General features: G+C 35.1%; 1 protein-coding gene across 2 annotated transcripts in view; it reads right to left on the bottom strand.

The window, feature by feature from the left end:
• The window catches only part of LOC148946348 (nephrin-like), a 334,574-nt gene that overhangs the window by 194,992 nt on the left and 113,508 nt on the right, over positions 1 to 26,074 (bottom strand). For both annotated transcript variants that reach the window (XM_089097980.1, XM_089097979.1), the window contains exons 4-5: positions 23,784 to 23,894; positions 22,863 to 23,066 (exon numbers count right to left, since the gene is read on the bottom strand). In XM_089097980.1, coding sequence (XP_088954106.1) covers positions 22,863 to 23,066; positions 23,784 to 23,894 — 315 coding nt within the window. The remainder of the gene's footprint in view (positions 1 to 22,862; positions 23,067 to 23,783; positions 23,895 to 26,074) is intronic.

The following is a 26,074-nucleotide window of genomic DNA, read 5'->3' as shown; positions in this document are numbered from 1 at the left end:
CTTTCGTGTTTTTTGCAAGACAATCATACTATACCTTAAATGTATTCAGAAGTTTACTTGATAAAACATAGCCGTGACTACATCAGATGGTTTTTTAGTGCAGTGAGTTGTTACTAGTAGTAGTAACAATTTTTTTAATAATATCTGTATTGTGTTTCCATGAGTTGAATTCAAGAAAGAGTTTGCTACTTACTTACTTACAATTTTTTCATAATCAGAAATCCGACAATGGATGATGGTAGAGAATTTATTCATTCTAATAGATTGATTTTGTCAATGTTATCCGACGTATCGTTTTTTGTTTGCAAGCTATTCATACTATACCTTAAATGCATTCAGAAGTTTCCTTGATAAAACATAGCCTTGACTACCTCAGATGGTTTTGTAGTGCAGTGAGTTGTTACTAGTTGTAGTACTTTCGTGTTTTTTGCAAGTCATTCATACTAGACCTTAAATGCATTAAGATATTTCCTTGATAAAACATAGCCGTGACTACCTCAGATGGTTTTGTAGTGCAGTGAGTTGATACTAGTAGTAGTACTTTCGTGTTTTTTGCAAGTCATTCATGCTAGACCTTAAATGTATTCAGATATTTTCTTGATAAAACATAGCCGTGAGTACCTCAGATGGTTTTCTGGTGCAGTGAGTTGTTACTAGTAGTAGTACTTTCGTGTTTTTTGCAAGCCATTCATGCTAGACCTTAAATGCATTCAAATATTTTCTTGATAAAACATAGCCGTGACTACTTCAGATAGTTTTGTGGTGCAGTAAGTTGTTACTAGTAGTAGTATTTTCGTGTTTTTTGCAAGCCATTCATACTATACCTTAAATTCTTTCTGATATTTTCTTGATAAAACATAGCCCTGACTACCTCAGATGGTTTTGTGGTGCAGTGAGTTGTTACCAGTAGTAGTACTTTCGTGTTTTTTGCAACCCATTCATGCTATACCTTAAATATATTCAGAAGTTTCCTTGATAAAACTTAGCCATGACTACATCAGATGGTTTTGTAGTGCAGTGAGTTGTTACTAGTAGTAGTACTTTCGTGTTTTTTGCAAGTCATTCATACTAGACCTTAAATGCATTCTGATATTTTCTTGATAAAACATAGCCTTGACTACCTCAGATGGTTTTGTGGTGCAGTGAGTTGTTACTAGTAGTAATACTTTCGTGTTTTTTTCAAGCCATTCATACTATACCTTAAATGTATTCAGAATTTTCCTTGATAAAACATAGCCGTGACTACATCAGATGGTTTTTTAGTGCAGTGAGTTGATACTAGTAGTAGTATTTTCATGTTGTTTACAAGTCATTCTTACTAGACCTTAAATACATTCAGATATTTTCTAGATAAAACATAGCCGTGACTACCTCAGATGGTTTTGTGGTGCAGTGAGTTGTTACTAGTAGTAGTACTTTCGTGTTTTTTGCAAGCCATTCATGCTAGACCTTAAATGCATTCAGATATTTTCTTGATAAAACAGCCGTGACTACCTCAGATGGTTTTGTGGTGCAGTGAGTTGTTACTAGTAGTAGTACTTTCGTGTTTTTCGCAATCCATTCATACTAGACCTTAAATACATTCAGATGTTTTCTTTATAAAACACAGCTGTGACTACTTTAGACTGTTTTGTAGTGCAATGAGTTGGTAATAGTATTAATACTTTCGTGTTTTTTTGCATGCCATTCTTACTATATCTTAAATTCATTCAGATATTTCCTTGATAACAAATATACGTGACTACCTAAGATGGTTTTGTGGTGCATTGATTTGTTACTAGTAGTATATTTTTCGTGTTTTTTTTTGCAAGCCATTCATACTATACCTTAAATGCATTCAGATATTTTCTTGATAAAAAATAGCCGTGACTACATCAGATGGTTTTGTGGTGCAGTTTGTTGTTACTAGTAGTAGTACTTTCGTGTTTTTTGCAAGCCATTCATACTAGACCTTAAATGCATTCAGATATTTTCTCGATAAAACACAGCCGTGACTACTTCAGATGGTTTTGTAGTGCAATGAGTTGTTACTAGTAGTAGTACTTTCGTGTTTTTTGCAATCCATTCATACTATACCTTAAATGCATTCAGATATTTCCTTGATAAAAAATAGCCGTGACTACCTGAGATATGGGCTTTTCAAGTGATGGATAAGTTATATCGCAGGGGGCTAGGATATAAACTATATTCAAAGAAACTCTTGGCTCTTTGAGCAATAGGAGCATTAAAAAAGCCAACGGATTTTATTTGAAATCATAAAAATACAGCTTTTAGAAACGAACATTCACAGACCAATTAGAAATTTAGCATAACAACACTATAGGATACTTCCTTGCATTGTTTAACTGAGCATAGCGCCTCATATCTCTTCCTTTAAATAGAAGTGAATGTCTATCTTTTTCTTGTGTTTTTATAAGCATCCCCATCTGTTTTCTTGTAGCACTGGAATCTTCGAAAATGTGCAAGGGGGTATTTTCATGGTGTATTTTGCTATGACTCACATTGCTGTCAGGGGCGACATCCAACTTTGCTCGCTTTTGCTGGGGGGTTTAATCAACAACATCCTAAAATAAAAACTATTTTCTGTTTTCTCAGTAGGTAGCTTGCAAGCTTAAAGACCTAAATTTCAAGCTACTTAAACACATAAAGAAAAGAGCGGAAGTCCTAGATGGAGGCTAAACCAAGCAAATTTTTAATATGATACTCTCTAAATTATAGCTGTTTACACTTTTAAAAAGCTTCCTATTTTAATTAAACAATACGTCTCTTAACCTCTGAAAAGAGGTAAGGTTCTTAATGCATTTCACATCTTGAATCAAATATTTTATGTTATTAAATTTATAGCTATGTTCACTATAATATCCCATTGCCTATTGCATCAAGGGCCAAAAAAGGCTTAGATCCCTCACAGTGGTAGCTACTCAAGGAAGAATTTAAATAACCCCCACCCCACACTAGAAAAATCCCACCTGAAAACGTCTGTATGCTTCCCAATAACCAATACTATATGTAATTAATTAAAAAAACTTTTTCTACACAATAAGTTTTTCAAAGAAAAGTAAAGAATTCCATTAAACAAAAATTGAGCAAAAATAAAATCAAATAATCTACCAAGCGTGAAACTACCACTAATAGCATCTATAAATAAATGAAACCCAAACCGAAAAGAAATTATCATAAATAATCGAGTCAAACTCAAAACGAGCAGAAATTAGCATAAGTTGGGGGCAAAACCCCTATGCCTTCCCAAGGCCAGTGTGGGGGGTTGGGGGTTAGGTGGGAGGATCTTTCCATGGAGGGGGCTCTGGATTTCCCAGCATTATTTAAAAAGCTTCCTATGCTAATTAAACAGTTCATGTGTTTCAATTTTAGTAAATATTCTCAAACTGTGAAGTGCTACAACACGACAGTCTATTTTATAGGCAAAATATTTGAATTTCTTTTATTCAAATCCAATCAACAATCAAGTTATCAAAAAATATTTGAATATATTAAGTTATAGGCGATACTGGTTTAGAAAAACTAGAATAGTGACATAATTTCACTTTATCGACCCTCAAATTCCATTTAGGTTGCCGTATATGGTGTACCCACAGTATTTCCATTCACCTATTAGCCCAGAAACCTGTCTTGTTGGCCCAGAAACCTGTCTGGTTGGCCAGAAACCTGTCTGGTTTGCCCAGAAACCTGTATGGTAAGTCAATGCACATTCGCTAGCAACTCGCCCCTCCACTATCACACTATAACTACTCTAAGAGATCCTTCTGCCATCAACCTAATGCTATAACACGACAGTCTATTTCATAGGCAAAATATTTGAATTCCTTTTATTCAACCGCACGGGTTTTTAGCTAGCAGCTGACCCCCCACTATCACACAATAACTACTCTAAGAGACCCTTCTGCCATCAACCTAATGCTACAACACGACAGTCTAATTTATATGAATATTAATATAACATAAAGAAAAACATACTCGCATGTACTCTCTTAAAATTCTCCATATTTGAATATCCAGAGCAAATAATCTATTTTACTCCTTAAACGAGTTATTCAAACTGAGAAATGCTACAACACGACAGTCTATTTCATAGACAAAATTTTTGAATTCCTTTTATTCAAATCCAATCACTAATCAAGTTATCGAAAAATCTTTGAATATATTAAGTTATAGGCAATACTGGTTTAGAAAACTAGAATAGTGACATAATTTCACTCTATCGACCCTCAAATTCCATTTAGGTTGCCGTATATGGTGTACCCCCGGTATTTCCTTACACTTATTAGCCCAGAAACCTGTCTGGTTGGCCCAGAAACCTGTCTGGTTGGCCCAGAAACCTGCCTGGTTGGCCAAGACAAGTATTTCCATTTAGGTGTACCCACAGTATTTCCATACTCCTATTAGCCCAGAAACCTGTCTGGTTGGCCCAGAAACTTGTATGGTAAGTCAATGCACATTCGTTAGCAACTTGCCCCCCACTATCACACTATAACTACTCTAAGAGATCCTTCTACTCTCTTAAAATTCTCCATATTTGAATATCCAGAGCAAATAATCTATTTTACTCCTTGAACGAGTTATTCGAACTGTGAAATGCTACAACACGACAGTCTATTTCATAGGCAAAATATTTGAATTTCTTTTATTCAAATCCAATCACCAATCAAGTTATCAAAAAATATTTGAATATATTAAGTTATAGGCAATACTGGTTTAGAAAAAACTAGAATAGTGACGTAATTTCACTTTATCGACCCTCAAATTCCATTTAGGTTGCCGTATATGGTGTACCCAAAGTATTTCCATACATCTATTAGCCCAGAAACCTGTCTGGTTGGCCCAGAAACCTGTCTGGTTGGCCAAGACAGGTATTTCCATTTAGGTGATATTCACTCTCTTTGAAAAGGTGTAGAGGCGTGAGCAAATAGCATGGAGATTCCTATATGTCCCGGCAAATTCAATATTAGCATACTACTATTAGTGTCAAATACCCCATTCTGTCAAATTTTCAACTTGATATGTGTAGCCTTAATATTGCTAGTTTAATAATAGTAAAGATCGTAGTAGGAGCAGCAGTAGTAATAATAGTGTTGAATTAGTAGTAGTAGCAACAGTAGTAGCAGCAGTATTATTAGTAGTAATAGCAGGTAGATGCCCCAGAAGTTTCATCTTGATACGCTATGCCGTTCCCAAAAAAAATTGCTGATACACCTGTATCAGCAATCTGTATGGTATTGCAAGTTACCAATAGTTGAAATTTAACGTTTTTATAGAAGGGATTGTCGTAAAAACTTTGAAGGAGGCTCATTCGATTGGAAATTGAGAGTTCAAGTTCAATTTTGAAGAGTCAGAGGACAATCAGCCTTTCCCTCTTAATCGATATCCCCCCCCCCCAATACATCCGATCAAAGTCAAAATAAACATAATGTTTAAAATAGTCTAAAGGTCAAATAACCATGCCTTAGGGGTTAACAACCCCACCAGCACCATCTGGGGCAAGGGCTTTAAGTTGAGCTAGTTGCTCATTGTTAGCACAAGGTTGTTGTAGAAAAACATTTCGTATGAACTTTGGGGGGGGGCTCATTCGATTGGAAATCAAAATTTCCAGTGCACTTTTTTAGAGTTAAAAGTGATCGGAGAGCTCCCACCCTATTTTTTCCCAAAATACAAACGATCTAAATTTTGAGATGGTCATTTCATTTAGAACAGTTCAAAGGTTAAATAACTATGGTTTACAACCGTCTACCTCTGGTGCAAGGGCTGTAAGTTATAAAAGTTGCCTGTTGTTAACATATAAGTTTTTTTATGAAGAAAAGATGGCATGTTTGATCCTATAAATGAAATAAAAGCATGCAGCATTAAGGTCAAACCCTTGGGAAATGTCAAGAAGAATGTTAAACACAATCAAAAAGCATTTTTCCTTTATTGGTTGTGAAAAGGAAATACCAGGAACATTTACAATGGCTGCTTGTATGAGCCGTCACATTGTTCGGAGAATATTTAGGAGCATCTTCAACTAAATCAAGAGGTACTATGTGAATCCAGTTTTAAAAGGCGTTGTATCTTCAATGTGTCGAGAACAGCTAAGGGTATAAACCTGAGGGTATGAAATTAAAACTTTCAGGGCAAGTTGAAGGAATGTTGAAAAAAAAGGCTGGAGCGCAACCAGTCCCCCTCCCATGTCCTTTTTAGTTGTAATCCCCTCAAGGACATCTGATCAAAATTCGTTATCTAGATTCACAAAGGTCAAATATTTTCAACACATATGTTTATTACTTAACGTCCAAAAGATCTGATTCATCTGAAAAACTGATTAATAAATCAGCTTTAATTGTTTGTGACATCGGATCTTCTTTTTCTATTGCAAAAATAAAACAAAGCTTTTTCGTGAATACTTTTGACAGGCGTTTATATCATGAATTTAAGAAACAGACAATTCCAACAAGGTTGAACATGTAAAGATTCTAACTTGTGTTTTACCCAGTGTAAGTACGGTGGCTGAGTTGCACGAGGGTTCAGTTACACGAGGGCTCAGTTGCACGGTGGTTCAGATACACGGGGGTTCAGTTGCACGGTGGTTCAGTTGTACGGTGGTTCAGTTGCACGGTTGTCTAGTTGTACGCTGGTTCAGTCGCACGGGGGTTCAGTTACACGGGGGTTTAGCTAAATTGGGGTTTAGTTACATGGGGGTTCAGTTAAATGGGGTTGAGTTGTACGGGGGTTTAGTTACACGAGAGTTTAGTTAAATGGGATTCAGTTGCCCGGTGGTTCAGTTACGCGAGGGTTCAATTGCACGGGGGTTCGGTTATGCGGGGGTTCAGTTGCACGGTGGTTCAGTTACACGGTGGTCCAGTTACACAGTGGTTCAGTTACAGGGGTTCAGTTGCTTGAGGTTCAGTTACACGGGGGTTCAGTTACACGCACACCGTTCGGCAGCAAAAGAAGTGCTCACCAGAATAGGATGTACAAATGGAACCTTAAATAGACTACCTCAAGTGTGTGAACATTAGAAATTTTCTCTGCTTCTAAAGCTATGTATTTTCAACCGCATGCTCAAGCTAGTTCCGGTCTTTTCTTGATTTTACGCTGTTTTAACTTATTTTCATACAAACATTCAAGCCAAACTAGAGAAAAAAAATATCTAGCGATGAATCTAGGTTCTTAAGAGAGTCAAATCAAAATCAGACGCTAATTAATTGTACATAGGGAACCGTCTAATTAAATCATTTAAAGCTCCCCTCTCCTCGCAAAGAAAATGACAAATCGTGGTCTGGCATGAGCTTTTTTCATGAATTTTGCCTGTGTTTGTAAGAAATGTGTTGACTTAGAATCCTGGCTGCTCCTCTTGCAATATCGACTTTTTTGTCCCTTAATGGCAACATTTCTTGGAAATTCTCGGTAACAATTACTGTATTCTCAACTCCATTTTGTAATTCTCGGCGGAAATTTTTATATGTGAATTATTATTTTAACTGGAAATCTCGGCTACTTTTTTTGCAATCTTGACTATTATATACATTCTCGGTCAAATCTCGTTGATTTCTTGGTACCAATTCCTGCACTCTCGGCTCCCAATGTGCGCAATCTAGGTCACAATATTTTTGGCCTCGGTAGTATTTTGGTATTTCTGGGTGACCTATTTTTGAAAATCTTGGCTACAAAGCTATCAATCTTGGCTCCAAAGAGCGAAATCTCTTGAATTAACTTCTTATGAATTGAATGTAGTAATTCCAGAATGTGAGAGAAGAGAGCAAGCAGTTGTGTTAAAAGTAATGAAACTGTATCAGTATGCTTGGGAAAGAAGAAAAAATTGAGTTAAAAAGGTTTGGTTTTGACTGTGGAGAATGATAATATGCATTAATGAGATTGAAAGGTGGGAGAGTCAAGTGGATATTGAGTGGATAAGATCTGTTGCAGAAAATTTGATTAGAATGTGCGTTTACATGAAGAAGGGAATGGTGTATGAGGGCGTGTAAATAAGTAAAACAGCGTTGTCAGTTTTTTTCGTTCATGAAGTTAAAATATTTTTGTTGTTTTTGTTTGAATAGCAGCTGAAGTAGAGTTTAAAGAAACGAGGTTGAATGTTAAATTTAGAATGAGTTATCATAATAGCTTTCTTTAATGTTTTGTATTTTTGGATATATTGTATAGATTATTTTTGTAAAAAAAGAGTTATAATTATCGGAAAGTGTTTTGTTTTGTTATTTTTATTAAACACTGATGATTATTTTGTCTCAAATGATTGTTATTTTTCGTTATTTACCTTTTTCAGAATAAATGAATTTCCTTTTTTAGTGTGGGAGACATAACGGGCCAACATTTAGAACTGATTAAAAATAGTAAGTCAGAACGACTTGATGTTGTGGGAGGAGGCCCTTTACTTCGGGAGAAACAATTTCTTGTTTTATACTTGTTTTATTTTTATAGCATATGACGGTTTGAAGCAGGTCTGGTTCGGCTGCTATTTAATCTTTTTAAAAAGCAGGGTAGGTGACGTCTAGGTTTAAAGCGGATTTTTCGTTCAAGATGTCGTTACTTAGAGGAGTGGAAGTTGGCTTTTTAATAGTAAAATAAAAAAAAGAGTGGAAAATATCTTCATAAAATATCTCGGTGATAAAGAAGCAATCTTGGTTGCATTTCGTTCGGTGGCATTTTTCGGTGGCTCGGTGGCATTTTTCAAATTCTTGGCTCCTTTTTGTCGAGTTTTGATGCAAAAAAATGACAAGTCTACAATTTGTTTTAGGTAAAAAAAAAAGAAAAAAAATGTCCAAATATAATCATCCTACAAAAAACTAAGGCATTGATTGATAAGGCATAAATAATTTCGAAAAAAAATTCTGGGCTGTAGGTGAGAAGCAAAACTGTTAAAGAACTAATCATTGCATTGTTATTTGTCTTAACTGGTGTATTAATATTTATTAATGTTTAATAGCATAGAAAAACGATTATGAAAAAATTATATAGTTAAAAAAATTATCTTCATTAACAATTAAATAATTATTTCAATTTCTTATAACATAATATTTTGAATGTTTATTCAGATAGAAGATGAAAAGGCAATAATAATAACAGATTTCAGAGCGAAAATAAACAAAATAAATTTGTCCAGTTCGCCCCAAGGTTTCACCCACTCTCCATCAACTGGTGGCTTTCTCAGAGTACCGATTTTCCTACCATGCATGGTACACGTTTAGGACAATTCACATCACGTATAGTACACTCCCCCCATGAGTAGCGCGCGTCAACTGGTTTACACCATCTTATAAAGAGGGTATCCCCCTCGCTTACCCTTAAATTTAATATTTTTCCTCAATCAGTCAATGGACCTTAATAAAACCTTCGAGAAAATGGAGAAAATCAGAGACAAGGTTATGATTATTGGAATAATATAGACACCAGCACCTACCAGTATTTCAGAAGTCTGTTTATATTATTATCTTCCTCTTCAGATAGATAAATTTGCATAAAGAAGACTTGGATGATTTCAAAGGAAACAACAGGTTTCATATCTGTATATAAATTCTAGTAGATGAATCTACGCATTCAATAAGAAAAACACTGAAATATCCCTATTCATTCATCTGTACCATAAACCTGGCCAGGTTCCCACGCTTCTCATTGGGGGTTTATTGAATATTGTAGCGACATTTACCGAAACGGAAAACATTATTTTGCATTCAAGGTTTAATTTCGGTATCTCTTATTGTTACAGGGGAAATAATCTATTCAGAGCAAATATTTTATTTCAAAGGTACAGATTAAGAAGTAGGCACTCAAAAACAATCATCTTAAAATATAAATCTCTTGGTTTTTCTGTTTCTTTTTTCAATCTGTGATCAACAAATTTAAGGATAGGGTAAGAAGTACCAGTAAGATTGTTATTCCTGCGGAACAGCAGAGGGGGAGCTGTGTAACAGCAATTTTGTTTATTTAGATCTTTAACTTGTTTTAAGTAATTTTTGGCTCTTTGATATTATTTCCCTGTTCAGCAGCATAGTGTAACGGTGTCCTATTCGATTTATCGGAAGAATTTATATTGGCACCATTTGACACCGATAGCTTACACACAGCTATTTCTCCTTCCTCAGTAGCATAGTGTAACGGTGTTATATTTCAAATATTGGAAGCATTAATATTTGCACCATTTGAAATCATTAACTTACAAACAGCAGCTTTTTCCTCCTCAGCAGCATGGTGTAACGGTGTTGTATTCCATTTAATAGGAGCGTTTATATTGGCACCATTTGAAATCAGTAGCTTAAAAACAGCAACTTTTCCTTCCTCAGCAGCAATGTGTAACAGTGTTGTATTCCATTTATTGGGAGTATTTATATTAGCACCATTTGAAATCAGTCTCTTCCAAACAGCTACTTTTCCTTCCTCAGCAGCAATGTGTAACTGTGTTGTATCCCATTTATTGGGAGCATTTATATTGGCACCATTTGAAATCACTAGCTTACAAACAGCAACTTTTCCTTCCTCGGCAGCATTGTGTAACGGTGTATTATTCAATTTATTGGAAGCATTTATATTGGCATCATTTGAAATCAGTATTTTACAAACAGCTACTTTTCCTTCCTCAGCAGCAATGTGTAACAGTGTTGTATTCCATTTATTGGGAGTATTTTTATTAGCACCTTTTGAAATCAGTCTCTTCCAAAAAGCTACTTTTCCGTCCTCAGCAGCAATGTGTAACTGGGTTGTATCCCATTTAATGTGAGCATTTATATTGGCTCCATTTGAAGTCACTAGCTTAAAAACAGCAACTTTTCCTGCCTCAGCAGCAATGTGTAACAATGTTGTCTTCGATTTATTGGGATAATTTATATTAGCACCTTTTGAAATCAGTCTCTTCCAAAAAGCTACTTTTCATTACTCAGAAGCAATGTGTAACGGTGTTGTATACCATATATTGGGAGCATTTATATTTTCACCATTTGAAATCACTATCTTACAAACAGCAACTTTTCCTTCCTCAGCAGCAATGTGTAACAGTGTTGTATTCCATTTATTGGGAGTATTTATATTAGCAACTTTTGAAATCAGTCTTTTCCAAACAGCTACTTTTCCTTCTTCAGCAGCAATGTGTAACGGTGTTGTATCCCATTTATTGGGAGCATTTATATTGGCATCATTTGAAATCACTAGCTTACAAACAGCAACTTTTCCTTCCTCAGCAGCAATGTGTAACAGTGTTGTATTCCATTTATTGGGAGTATTTATATTAGCACCTTTTGAAATCAGTCTATTCCAAAAAGCTACTTTTACTTCCTCAGCAGCAATGTGTAACGGTGTTGTATCCCATTTATTGGGAGCATTTATATTGGCACCATTTGAAATCACTAGCTTACAAACAGCAACTTTTTCTTCCTCAGCAGCAATGTGTAACAGTGTTGTATTCCATTTATTGGTAGTATTTATATTAGCACCTTTTGAAATCAGTATTTTACAAACAGCTACTTTTCCTTCCTCAGCAGCAATGTGTAACGGTGTTGTATCCCATTTATTGGGAGCATTTATATTGGCACCATTTGAAATCACTAGCTTACAAACAGCAACTTTTCCTTCCTCAGCAGCAATGTGTAACAGTGTTGTATTCCATTTATTGGGATTATTTATATTAGCACCTTTTGAAATCAGTCTCTTCCAAAAAGCTACCTTTCCTTCCTCAGCAGCAATGTGTAACGGGGTTGTATCCCATTTAATGGGAGCATTTATATTGGCATCATTTTACGACACTAGATTACAAACAGCAACTTTTCCTTCATCAGCAGCAATGTGTAAAAGTGTTGTATTCCATTTATTGGGAGTATTTATATTAGCACCTTTTGAAATCAGTCTCTTCCAAACAGCTACTTTTCCTTCCTCAGCAGCAATGTGTAACGGGGTTGTATCCCATTTATTGGGAGGATTTATATTGGCACCATTTGAAATCACTATCTTACAAACAGCAACTTTTCCTTCCTCAGCAGCAATGTGTAACAGTGTTGTATTCCATTTATTGGGAGTATTTATATTAGCACCTTTTGAAATCAGTCTTTTCCAAACAGCTACTTTTCCTTCTTCAGCAGCAATGTGTAACGGTGTTGTATCCCATTTATTGGGAGCATTTATATTGGCACCATTTGAAATCACTAGCTTACAAACAGCAACTTTTCCTTCCTCAGCAGAAATGTGTAACAGTGTTGTATTCCCTTTATTGGGAGTATTTATATTAGCACCTTTTGAAATCAGTCTCTTACAAACATCTACTTTTCCTTCCTCAGCAGCACTGTGTAACGGTGTTGTATCCCATTTATTGGGAGCATTTATATTGGCACCATTTGAAATCACTAGCTTACAAACAGCAACTTTTCCTTCCTCAGCAGCAATGTGTAACAGTGTTGTATTCCATTTATTGGGAGTATTTATATTAGCAACTTTTGAAATCAGTCTTTTCCAAACAGCTACTTTTCCTTCTTCAGCAGCAATGTGTAACGGTGTTGTATCCCATTTATTGGGAGCATTTATATTGGCACCATTTGAAGTCACTAGCTTACAAACAGCAACTTTTCCTTCCTCCGCAGCAATGTGTAACAGTGTTGTATTCCATTTATTGGGAGTATTTATATTAGCACCTTTTGAAATCAGTCTTTTCCAAACAGCTACTTTTCCTTCCTCAGCAGCAATGTGTAACGGTGTTGTATCCCATTTATTGGGAGCATTTATATTGGCACCATTTGAAATCACTAGCTTACAAACAGCAACTTTTCCTTCCTCAGCAGCAATGTGTAACAGTGTTGTATTCCATTTATTGGGAGAATTTATATTAGCACCTTTTGAAATCAGTCTTTTCCAAACAGCTACTTGTCCGTCTTCAGCAGCAATGTGTAACGGGGTTGTATCCCATTTATTGGGAGCATTTATATTGGCACCATTTGAAGTCACTATCTTACAAACAGCAACTTTTTCTTCCTCAGCAGCAATGTGTAACAATGTTGTAGTCCATTTATTGGGAGTATTTATATTAGCAACTTTTGAAATCAGTCTTTTCCAAACAGCTACTTTTCCTTCTTCAGCAGCAATGTGTAACGGTGTTGTATCCCATTTATTGGGAGCATTTATATTGGCACCATTTGAAATCACTAGCTTACAAACAGCAACTTTTCCTTCCTCGGCAGCATTGTGTAACGGTGTATTATTCAATTTATTGGAAGCATTTATATTGGCATCATTTGAAATCAGTATTTTACAAACAGCTACTTTTCCTTCCTCAGCAGCAATGTGTAACGGTGTTGTATTCCATTTATTGGGAGTATTTATATTGGCACCTTTTGAAATCAGTCTTTTCCAAATAGCTACTTTTCCTTCCTCAGCAGCAATGTGTAACGGTGTTGTATCCCATTTATTGGGAGCATTTATATTGGCACCATTTGAAGTCACTAGCTTACAAACAGCAACTTTTCCTTCCTCAGCAGCAATGTGTAACAGTGTTGTATTCCATTTATTGGGAGTATTTATATTAGCACCTTTTGAAATCAGTCTCTTCCAAACAGCTACTTTTCCTTCCTCAGCAGCACTGTGTAACGGTGTTGTATTACATTTATTGGGAGCATTTATATTGGCACCATTTGAAATCACTAGCTTACAAACAGCAACTTTTCCTTCCTCAGCAGCAATGTGTAAATGTGTTGTATTCCATTTATTGGGAGTATTTATATTAGCACCTTTTGAAATCAGTCTCTTCCAAACAGCTACTTGTCCTTCCTCAGCAGCAATGTGTAACGGGGTTGTATCCCAGTTATTGTGAGGATTTATATGGGCACCATTTGAAATCACTATCTTACAAACAGCAACTTTTCCTTCCTCAGCAGCAATGTGTAACAATGTTGTATTCCATTTATTGGGAGTATTTATATTAGCACCTTTTGAAATCAGTCTTTTCCAAACAGCTACTTTTCCTTCCTCAGCAGCAATGTGAAACGGTGTAGTATCCCATTTATTGGGAGCATTTATATTGGCATCATTTGAAATCACTAGCTTACAAACAGCAACTTTTCCTTCCTCAGCAGCAATGTGTAACAGTGTTGTATTCCATTTATTGGGAGTATTTATATTAGCACCTTTTGAAATCAGTCTATTCCAAACAGCTACTTTTCCTTCCTCAGCAGCAATGTGTAACTGTGTTGTATACCATTTATTGGGAGCATTTATATATGCACCTTTTGAAATCAATAGCTTACAAACAGCAACTTTTCCTTCCTCAGCAGCAATGTGTAACAGTGTTGTATTCCATTTATTGGGAGTATTTATATTAGCAACTTTTGAAATCAGTCTTTTCCAAACAGCTACTTTTCCTTCATCAGCAGCAATGTGTAACGGGGTTGTATCCCATTTATTGGGAGCTTTTATATTGGCACCATATGAAGTCACTAGCTTACAAACAGCAACTTTTCCTTCCTCAGCAGCAATGTGTAACAGTGTTGTATTCCATTTATTGGGAGTATTTATATTAGCACCTTTTGACATCAGTCTCTTCCAAACAGCTACTTTTCCTTCCTCAGCAGCAATGTGTAACGGTGTTGTATACCATTTATTGGGATCATTTATATTGGCACCATTTGAAATCACTAGCTTACAAAAAGCAACTTTTCCTTCCTCAGCAGCAATGTGTAACAATGTTGTATTCCATTTATTGGGATTATTTATATTAGCACCTTTTGAAATCAGTCTATTCCAAACAGCTACTTTTCCGTCCTCAGCAGCAATGTGTAACGGGGTTGTATCCCAGTTATTGGGATAATTTATATTGTCACCATTTGAAGTCTCTATATTAAAAACAGCTACTTTTCCTTCCTCCTCAGCAATGTGTAAAAATGTTTTATTCCAGTTATTGTTATTATTGTTATGTTAAAATATAGAAATCACTCTATTCAAAAAAGCTACTTTTCCTTCCTCAGCAGCAATGTGTAACGGGGTTGTATCCAATTTAATGTGAGCATTTATATTGGCACCATTTGAAATCACTAGCTTACAAACAGCAACTTTTCCTTCCTCGGCAGCAGTGTGTAACTGTGTATTATTCAATTTATTGGAAGCATTTATATTGGCATCATTTGAAATCAGTATTTTACAAACAGCTACTTTTCCTTCCTCAGCAGCAATGTGTAACGGTGTTGTATCCCATTTATTGGGAGCATTTATATTAGCACCTTTTGAAATCAGTCTCTTCCAAAAAGCTACTTTTCCTTGCTCAGCAGCAGAATGTAATGGTGTTATATTCAATACAACGGAAGTAATTACATTGGCACCATTTGAAATCACTAGCTTACAAACAGCAACTTTTCCTTCCTCGGCAGCAATGTGTAACGGTGTATTATTCAATTTATTGGGAGCATTTATATTGGCATCATTTGAAATCAGTATTTTACAAACAGCTACTTTTCCTTCCTCAGCAGCAATGTGTAACGGTGTTGTATTCCATTTATTGGGAGTATTTATATTAGCACCTTTTGAAATCAGTCTCTTCCAAACAGCTACTTTTCCTTCCTCAGCAGCAATGTGTAACGGTGTTGTATCCCATTTATTGGGAGCATTTATATTGGCACCATTTGAAATCACTAGCTTACAAACAACAACTTTTCCTTCCTCAGCAGCAATGTGTAACAGTGTTGTATTCCATTTATTGGGAGTATTTATATTAGCACCTTTTGAAATCAGTCTCTTCCAAACAGCTACTTTTCCTTCCTCAGCAGCAATATGTAACGGTGTTGTATCCCATTTATTGGGAGCATTTATATTGGCACCATTTGAAATCACTAGCTTACAAACAGCAACTTTTCCTTCCTCAGCAGCAATGTGTAACAGTGTTGTATTCCATTTATTGGGAGTATTTATATTAGCACCTTTTGAAATCAGTCTCTTCCAAACAGCTACTTTTCCTTCCTCAGCAGCAATGTGTAACGGTGTTGTATACCATTTATTGGGAGAATTTATATTAGCACCTTTTGAAATCAGTATCTTAAAAACATCTACTTTTCCTTCCTCAGCAGCTATGTTTAAAAATGTTGTATTCCATTTATTGGGATTATTTATTTTAGCAACTTTTGAAATCAGTCTCTTCCAAAAAGCTACTTTTCCTTCATCAGCAGCAATGTGTAACGGGGTTGTATCCCATTTAATGTGAGCATTTATATTGGCATCATTTGAAATCACTAGCTTACAAACAGCAACTGTTCCTTCCTCCGCAGCAATGTGTAACAGTGTTGTATTCCATTTATTGGGAGTATTTATATTAGCACCTTTTGAAATCAGTCTCTTCCAAACAGCTACTTTTCCTTCCTCAGCAGCAATGTGTAACGGTGTTGTATCCCATTTAATGGGAGCATTTATATTGGCACCATTTGAAATCACTAGCTTACAAACAGCAACTTTTCCTTCCTCAGCAGCAATGTGTAACAGTGTTGTATTCCATTTATTGGGAGCATTTATATTAGCACCTTTTGAAATCAGTCTCTTCCAAAAAGCTACTTTTCCTTCCTCAGCAGCAATGTGTAACGGGGTTGTATCCCATTTATTGGGAGCATTTATATTGGCACCATTTGAAATCACTAGCTTACAAACAGCAACTTTTCCTTCCTCAGCAGCACTGTGTAACAGTGTAGTATTCCATTTATTGGGAGTATTTATATTAGCACCTTTTGAAATCAGTCTCTTCCAAACAGCTACTTTTCCTTCCTCAGCATCAATGTGTAACGGGGTTGTATCCCATTTATTGGGAGCATTTATATTGGCACCATTTGAAATCACTATCTTACAAACAGCAACTTTTCCTTCCTGAGCAGCAATGTGTAACAGTGTTGTATTCCATTTATTGGGAGCATTTATATTAGCACCTTTTGAAATCAGTCTCTTACAAACAGCTACTTTTCCTTCCTCAGCAGCAATGTGTAACGGGGTTGTATCCCATTTATTGGGAGCATTTATATTGGCACCATTTGAAATCACTAGCTTACAAACAGCAAATTTTCCTACCTCTGCAGCAATGTGTAACTGTGTATTATTCAATTTATTGGAAGCATTTATATTGGCATCATTTGAAATCAGTATCTTACAAACAGCAACTTTTCCTTCCTCGGCAGCATTGTGTAACGGTGTATTATTCAATTTATTGGAAGCATTTATATTTGCATCATTTGAAATCAGTATTTTACAAACAGCTACTTTTCCTTCCTCAGCAGCAATGTGTAACGGTGTTGTATTCCATTTATTGGGAGTATTTATATTAGCACCTTTTGAAATCAGTCTTTTCCAAACAGCTACTTTTCCTTGCTCAGCAGCAGAATGTAATGGTGTTATATTCAATACAACGGAAGTAATTACATTGACACCATTTGAAATCACTGGGTCGGTCGAAAACAGGATCAGCCGCTTTGTGGCATGTTTGAAACAGGTTTTATGCGGTATGCCCGCATAGAAACAAAAATAAATTCTTGTCGAAAAGGGGCATGTTTAAGAGCTGACGTCACAAGACTTGTTTAGTTTCTTAAACTAATACAAAGGTGATGATATGCCAATTCTAAACCAAAAACGACTCTATCGAAATGTGGCATGTATAGGCATCATGTCAAAAAACTGGTTTTTGTCACAAAACTTGAATGTCTCTTGTTTTGGCTTTTGCCAAGGATAAAAAGACATATCCATCGTATATATGGGTCTGCTAATTACGAGTTATGGAGTTTGTACTTTGAATAGAAGATGGCATATGAGACGCAAATCTCTTATTCTCTTAACCCAAATCTCTTAACCCAAAAAATATATCAAACAGTTCGTGGTAACGAACTGTAAGTAAGGAGCGAACCGGCTCAATGATAACCGAAACTCTAAAAAACTGATTTTTGATACCAAAAGATACATCAAAATAATTAAATTTTAATTCTGATTTCAAGTATATAAGTTTCATCAAGCTTAGTTCTACCCATCAAAAGTTAAGCGTCTGAGAAAATTTTGCTGATTTTTGAAAAAAGGGAGAAAGACCCCCTAAAAGCTATATAAACTTAATATAAATCACAACATCATATTCAGCTTATCAGAGACCCTACTGCAGAGGTTTCAAGCACCTATCTACAAAAATATGGACCTTTGCATTTTTTCCCAGAAGAAAGATCACGGATGCGTGGTTTATTTTTATTATATTTTATTTTTTTCCCAGGGGTGATCGTATCGACCCAGTGGTCCTATAATATCATGGGAGGGCTCATTGGAACCAAAATTAAAAGTTCTAGTAACCTCTTAAGTGACGAAAAAATGGAGGGCAACTAGGCCCCCTCCCATGCTAATTTTTTCCCAAAGTCACCTGATCAAAATTATGAGATAGCCATTTTGTTCAGCATGGTCAAAAATATGATAAATATGTCTTTTAGGATGACTTAATCCCCCGGAGTTCTTGGGGAGAGGGCTGAAAGTTATAAAATTTACCAAATGTTAACATATAGTATTGGTTATTGGGAAGTATACAGACGTTTTCAGGGGGGATTTTTTCTTGTAGGTGGGGGGGGGGGTCGGGGGTCATATGGGAGGATCTTTACACGAATTAATTTTTAATTGGGGAAGAGACATTGCTATGAGGGGGACGCCACATTTCCAAGCACTATTAAAGAAAAAGATCAGAAATTAAATTATAAAAACCAGTTTTTTTTAACTTTTGCCATTGGTTTCATATTAGCTTATAGAACAAAAACCAGTTTTTTGACATGATGCCTATACGTGCCACATTTCGATAGAGTCGTTTTTGGTTTAGAATTGGCATGTCATCACCTTCGTATTAGCTTAAGAAACAAAACAAGTCTTGTGATGTCAGCTCTTAAACATGCCCCTTTTCGACAAGAATTCATTTTTGTTTCTATGCGGCCATGCCACATAAAACCTGTTTCAAACATGCCACAAAGCGGCTGATCCTGTTTTCGACCGACCCGAAATCAGTAGCTTGCAAACAGCTACTTTTCGTTGCTGTGCAGCATAGTAGCTGTTTGTGCGAAAAGTAGCTGTGTGTAAGCTACTGATTTCAAATGGTGTCAATGTAAATACTTCCGTTGAATTGAATGTTCAGTTGAGTTTTTTTATTTCCGTAGGGGGGATGAATTTTGGTACTAAAATTCGAGAACACACTAGCTTTTTCGTTAGTTTTTTCGTTACTTTAGAAATAAGTTTGGGCTATAGATGTGCATATTCGGGGGGGGCGGGGTAACAATATAGCGGGTCTGCATGCAAAATGTGTTTGGTACAGTTATTCTGCATATTAGATAGATAGAGAAGTGTATTTTAAAGCCAAACTTTACGGCCATGAACACAGTAAAATAACATAAATGAAAGGCACAAATAAGATAAACTTTGATCAGCCATCATCATAAAACTTTTAAATGAAACACTACATTAACCTAATAATAGTACCTAATACTTGGAAAATCGGTCATTGAAAAAAAAAACACTTAACACTTGGAAGAAACACTTAAATGAAACATTACATTTCCTTTATGCTGGGATTTTTTTTTTTTTTTTTTTTTTTAGTTAAAAAAATATCCAGATACCTCGCTATTATTCTTTAATTTTTTAGTGGCCATAGTTAGAAGGAATTGTTTTCTGACTTCAAACTGTCCAAATATTTTACATCCCCCCCCCTATGTGCAAATATACAGCCCAATTTATATATTTCCTATCCATTCTGTCACTTGTCTTTGTCTTCTCTCATGCCAATATGAAAGAAACTAACGAAGAAACTGGTTTGTTCTCGAGTTTTACACAACGTAAACTTGAGTGAGTGGTGCGTAATACAAAATTACCCAAATTCCTTCCCCCTACGGAACTAAAAAAAAAATGAAACTCAAATAAAATTCTCAATTTTGGAAAGCCTTATTTTCCAGGGGGGGGTATTTTCCGAGGGGTATTTACTAAGGGGGGTATTTTCCGCGATCTGGTATTTTCCGGGGGGGGGGGGTATTTTCTGGGGGGTAATCGCTGGGAGGGTAAACGCCGGCCACCGTTGCTGACAAATGAGGCAGAATACCATTTTAATTTCAACACAGATAATCAAATGGAGCATGTGATATTTCAAAAAATTAATGACTCTCTTTATGGCTTCATATCCTTCCCGCAAAGAAACTGAATGTTCATCCTAGACTGAACGAAGTTTATTTCTCTATTGGAAGGAGGTAAACACCAAGATCCATATCGGGCTATCAATGAGAAATTAGTCGCGTTAAAGGCTAAAACTTTAAAGTTTTCCATTAGAACATAAGTATATCCTACCCTCACTTTCCCTTGATTAAATTTAGGATAGGCTACCTTTAATTTTTTTTTACAGGAAGATCTTTTTCATGTAGTCATGATGCTTGATGCTGTAGTCATGAAAGGGTCTAAGGCCCTTTCAGTTATTGTGAACTGCCAGTGCAAATTTGTAGTACAAATCATTCAGCTGATGCTTGTCAAATCCTTGGCGAATAAAATCCTCCTCAATTTGGAAAACCTGTCCTCGGTGTCACTTTGTTCCTCACCAGAATAATATCCCTTTGTTTTTAAAAAAGGTAACTCTTTGAACGCTTGCAATGGGATTTTGGAGGAATGAGGGGTTGGGCACAGAGCTGATGGTAAGCTAGGATATTCTATTTGATAGTTATTTTCTTGTTATTTACCGATGCTATATTATAATAAATAAAACAATCACATGAGTGACTAGCACTTGAGGTGAAAATTAACAACCATCTTTACTAAGGCATTTAACGTTGGCACATTCCATGACCAGTAACTTGAAACAGAATGCATCAGTATCTACTGTGGATGCTTTTATGGCTTACTTCAAAAGCAAAATATATGCAAAAATATGCATTGTCACGAAAAATAAAACAATATTTGTATTTCTTCCGTCATTTAATTAAGGTAGTTTTCTTTCTTTTTAATTTTCTATCTGCTGTTTAATGGTTATAACTGAAGAAAATGCAATCTATATTTTTTTTTTAAGTATAAATACTTTAGGATATTATTTTTTTGTCGACAAATGGCCTAACGGAACCTATCTTTGCAATCGAAGAAATTTTCTCTAAATGACAAATTTTCTGTTTTTTTTTCTCTAAATTTCTCTTTTCTATTTGATCCGTCTTCCTCTTGAAAAACACGTCTCCAAGCCAATGAATATATCCTTTTCAATTCACTTTTTGGCAGTATTTACCTTGTTAATCGCAATGCTGCTTTCCGAAAAGTTCTGTTTCTAAAAATATGGAACTTCTAATACAGGAGTATATCAGTCACTTAAGTCGTTTTCTAGTCGGACTAGCTCTGTTGAAACATCTGGACGACAAACTTTATAACATTATTAGTTGTGAAGATATTCAGCTGGGGTAATTTATTTCCGTTTTTAAGCAAGCTTTAGGCATTTTTTTTTTTAATGTCAAACTGGAGCACTAGTGAGAAAAAGTAATACTACTTCTTATATCTTGAACAACAAAGTTTAAATCAAAAGAATGTTTTAAAAGAACTACCATTGATCATTCAAGTAATGAAACTTTGCTGTAAATACTTGAATTTCTATCTCTAAGCAATTTCTCTTCCATTTAATCAGCATTCGTGTGTCACTCTGCATTGTATCATAGCTGATTTTGTCCATTATAGAGCATTTTTTCCCATATATAGCTGATATAGCCCATTTCGCTCAGCATTTAAATATGTTCTAAATTATAAGTTATTTTATTTAGTAGTAAATTCATAACAACAAAAAACAGCTTCAACACCGTCTCCCCCGTAAGGCTCCATAGTCAGGAAGGAACAATGGGAAAAAAATACCAGCAAAAGAATGAGCAAAAGACAAAATCCAGTCACCCATCTAAAAAAATCCCCAAGATAACAACCTAGTCAGGGTAGTAGTGCATGATTTCACCAATTCAGGTAAAAATCAAGCCGAATCCAGAAAAAAGTAAAATATTTTTTTCTTTAAATAGAAATTACCTTGGAAAAGTCCTATTACTATAAACTATAGTTGTGGGAAGGAAAACGAGGAACTATCTTGAAGTCCTAGAGGCAAGTCACCCAGCGAAGGTTTTTTTTCGAAATTTTAACATAAATATTTTGATTATTTCTCCTAAATTTTGATAATTATTGACAAATTGTTGCTAAATTTTGATAAATTTTGAATAAAATTTGGTAAGTTCTCCTATAGTCCTACTTTTAACAACATTCCCCAAAATGAATAAGAAATGATAGAATAAGAAATGATGAATAAGAAAATATCACCATATTGCCTTATTCTTTGAACATGGATACGCTTTTTCATGCAGCTTGTCGGTTCACGTATTGTTTTTTTTTTTTTTTTGCCAAAATTCAAAGTAATTAAAACACAATTCCCTGAGGAAATAGGTGACTGTGTAGTATAAAGTAATAATAGTACGAAACTTGTTTTTATTTAAACTAGTTCCAAAGTAAACAGTTATCGGTAAAATTTTCCCATGAAATCTTTGTCTGAATTCAATGAAATGTCTGAAAATTTCTCAATTGTTTTTTTCAAAGTTTTTTGCCTAAAAGCATAATGCAGAAACGCCAAAATCAAAATTATCTGAAGTAGTAAGATAATAAAAACATTATTAACATTGAAAAACATATATATTATAAAAACATTGCTATATATATGTTATATGTTATATACCTTATTATATATATGTTATATAGGTTATATATTATAAAACATATAAAAACATATAAAAACATTATAAAAGCTTTGATTTTTGTTAAAATGATAGCCAGTAGTACCAGTTAAATTAGCACCAGTAGTCAACTATATACCAATAGCACTTATTAAGCCCCAGATATTAACGAGATTCTAAAAATATAATTGAACTTACGAAGCATGTCTAGTAGAACAAAGCTAGACGCTGGAACTGTCTCATTATTATTTGACGCCTCACAAGACAGTATTGTATTTAAATCGTCTCGACGAAGTCTTGCGAGAATTACATCGTTTCTTGTTGACCCATTAAGCGTAGAATGATCTGTTGTATCCCATCGTTCTCCGTCTCTATACCAGATTAACTTCGGTAGGGGCTCTCCTACAAATTAAAAGTACTCAGTTTGGTCAATGAGTTTCTTAGAACATACTAAAAGCGTGATTTATCTTGAATGACGCTTATTTTCCAGATTGTTCCTTCTAATCTAGGAGAAAACCCCTTAGGTCGACAGAGAGATAGAAATCTAAGAGGGAACAAAATATTGAATGATCGACTTAAACTTGGAATTATGTCTGAAGACTAAATCAAAAGAGTTTGAGAAGGGACAGTCGCCCTCATTTACAGAGTAATTTCTGTTCATTTTTATTTTAAGGTTTATCTTTAGTTTCAGTTGAAAAAACATGCCTTTAATTTATAGAAATCAGCATCATCATATTCGATACTTGGGTATTCTTATTTATTAGAACCTATCTTTTAGACGTGTCACATATTTGATGAAAGTGAAGACATGCAGGAGTCTTTGTTTCTTAAAAAAGCTTAGGTTTACTTTATGGGGTCATAATTGCAAAGTTCTTCAAAATGCAACGGTTCTTCAAAGTTCATCAAAATGACCTTCCTTTTATGCTTGCAAAATTGAATACATTTATAATTTTAAAATATAACTAACTATACATTCAAATTTTTAATATTAATATTATAAATCAAATATAAGATTAAGTATATTAACATAGACAATTAAAGATATAATATGATTGAATATGCACAATATATCAATGACAGTTGGGATTACCTCCCGAAACTTAATAGTAAGACACTCACCTCCTTTACTTTCACAAGTAAGCTTCAAACTTTCACCCTCAAGGTAAGGGCCAGCAACAGAACGTATTAAATTCCCATTTTCGTCTAAAATCATTGGCGGTGGTGGAGGAACTGAAATAAGTATTTCTTTACATTAAAGTAAGGCATATACCATTCTTTTAATGAGAAAAGTCTGACTTTTTGCAAATTCAATACTTATGCGAATCAAACTGCGTGACGTAGTGACAAACGTAAATACGAAGCAACCAAGGCTAATGGTAGCCAAAACGTTAAGAAAAAGTAGATTTGATGATAATATACACATCGAAATAATCTACTTTTTATGGTGATTAATTTAAAAAACTTTTTTCACAAAATACATTTTTCAAAGAAAAGTAAAGAGCTCTATTAACCCGAAAAAGAGCAGAAATAAAGTTAATTAATCTTTCAAGCGTAAATCTACCCCAAATCCCCCTCAATAAATAAATTAAACCCAAAACAAACAGAAATTACAATAAATAACCGAGTCAGACTCAAAATGAGCAAAAATTAGTATGAGTAGGGTTGAAAAACCCAATGCCTTCTCAAGACCAGATCATAATTTGTGCTTTACTGAAAACAAATACATTTTAAATGTTTCCACTTTTGTTATTTTAATAAATAAAAGTTCTTGAAACTCTAAGGAACAAATATCAGTATATGAATATTAAACTGACAATCCACGGTCATTTGCTTTTTTGAACACAAATAGTATTGTTGAATTTAATTCTATACCTCCTCACAGTTCCGCTGAAAAATAAAATATAATACATATCTTTCCCCAAAATTCTGTCTATGCTCTTTGATCACTTCGATACACTTACACTCTTTTGATTTATTTAAAGTGTTAGAGCAGAAGAAGTAACAGTACTAGCCCCAAAAGTTTCAACTTAATATTCCCAGTCATTCTCGATATACAGCTGAGATGTTTTATTGGCAACCATACATAGAGTGCCTTTTGATTTAGTTTTAAAGCAAAATTTAGTTTTAAAGCATTATGGGCCGATTGCGCAGTAAGGTGGGGTTGACATACCCATTATCAATCGAGAAATAGTTACTGGACTACTCTGCTATGCTGAACAAAATGGCTGTCTCAAAATTTTAACGGGATGTGTTTGGAAAATGAATTGGCTTGGGGGAGGGCTGCTTGTCCTCCAATCTCTTTTGAATCTTAAAAATAGTTCTAGAACCTTTGGATTTAGTCCAACATTCCCATAAATATTCCTTGAAGGCTTCACCTTAGTGCTCTTAACTTGCATAGTAGCAATACTTGTAGTACCATTAGTAGCAGTATGCGCATAGCACCTTTGGTTTCTACAATATCCCCTTCAACACACGATGAAAGTTTAAGCTTAAAAAACATGAATAGTTCCTGAAGTATTTCTGATAAGTTCTTAACAATTCTAATTTCTAACAATTCTAACAATTTCTAAGATCTTAACAATTTGTCTGAGCATAGTGTGTTTAGATTTAGATCCATACAGTTTCAACACTTCCCAAATTTTTTGCCTCAATACCCTTAGTTTTAATAGCAGCAGTAGTAATAGTAACAGTAAACTCAATGGTAGTATCTTATTTTTAGTGTCATTAGTAGTAGTAGAAGTAGCAATCGCTGTAGCGTTGCCTATAGTAAAGGCCATACGGCTCCAATGTTTTATTATTATTTTTTTTCCCCAGAGGCACTTCATACGGAAGAGGTCGTCGTAGAAACTTCAAAGGGGGCTCATTCGATTGGAAATCGTGAGTTTTAGTGCCCTTTTTAATAGTCTAAATGATTGGAGGGCAACTAGCCCCCCCCACGCCCACCATTCCCCCAAACATATCCAAACAAAATTTTGAGATAGCCATTTTGTTCAGCATAGTTGTCTTTCTGATAAAAAATATATTTATTTGGAGGACACTCCCCCACAACCCTCAGGGCAAGAGTTTTAAGTTATACCTTGGGGGCATATAAAGTTTTTATAGAAGGCGTTGTCGTAGAAACTTCAAAACAGGCTGCCCTTTTTAATAGTCGAAAGTGACGGGAGGGCAACTAGCCCCCCCCCACGCCCATCATATCCCCAAACACATCCAATCAAAATTTAGAGATAGCCATCATCTTACTTTATCATCTAACCACGTCCCTTGCATATTAAATGCTTTATTAAGGTAAAAGGCTAACGTTACCATCAATCATTATCATCTTACCAATTTATTCCCGAAGTCTTTTCTGTCTTTTCTCATATTTCATAATATATAGTGCTACATTCCACTACATCACTTCCTGTCAAGGT

Source organism: Artemia sp. Qi Xiang Cuo, chromosome 12, assembly GCF_049724085.1.
Source record: "Artemia sp. Qi Xiang Cuo chromosome 12, ASM4972408v1, whole genome shotgun sequence".
NCBI classification, from domain to species: Eukaryota; Metazoa; Arthropoda; class Branchiopoda; order Anostraca; family Artemiidae; genus Artemia; species Artemia sp. Qi Xiang Cuo.
The sequence above is the reverse complement of the archived record's forward strand: the minus strand, read 5'-3'. Positions and strand labels throughout refer to the sequence as shown.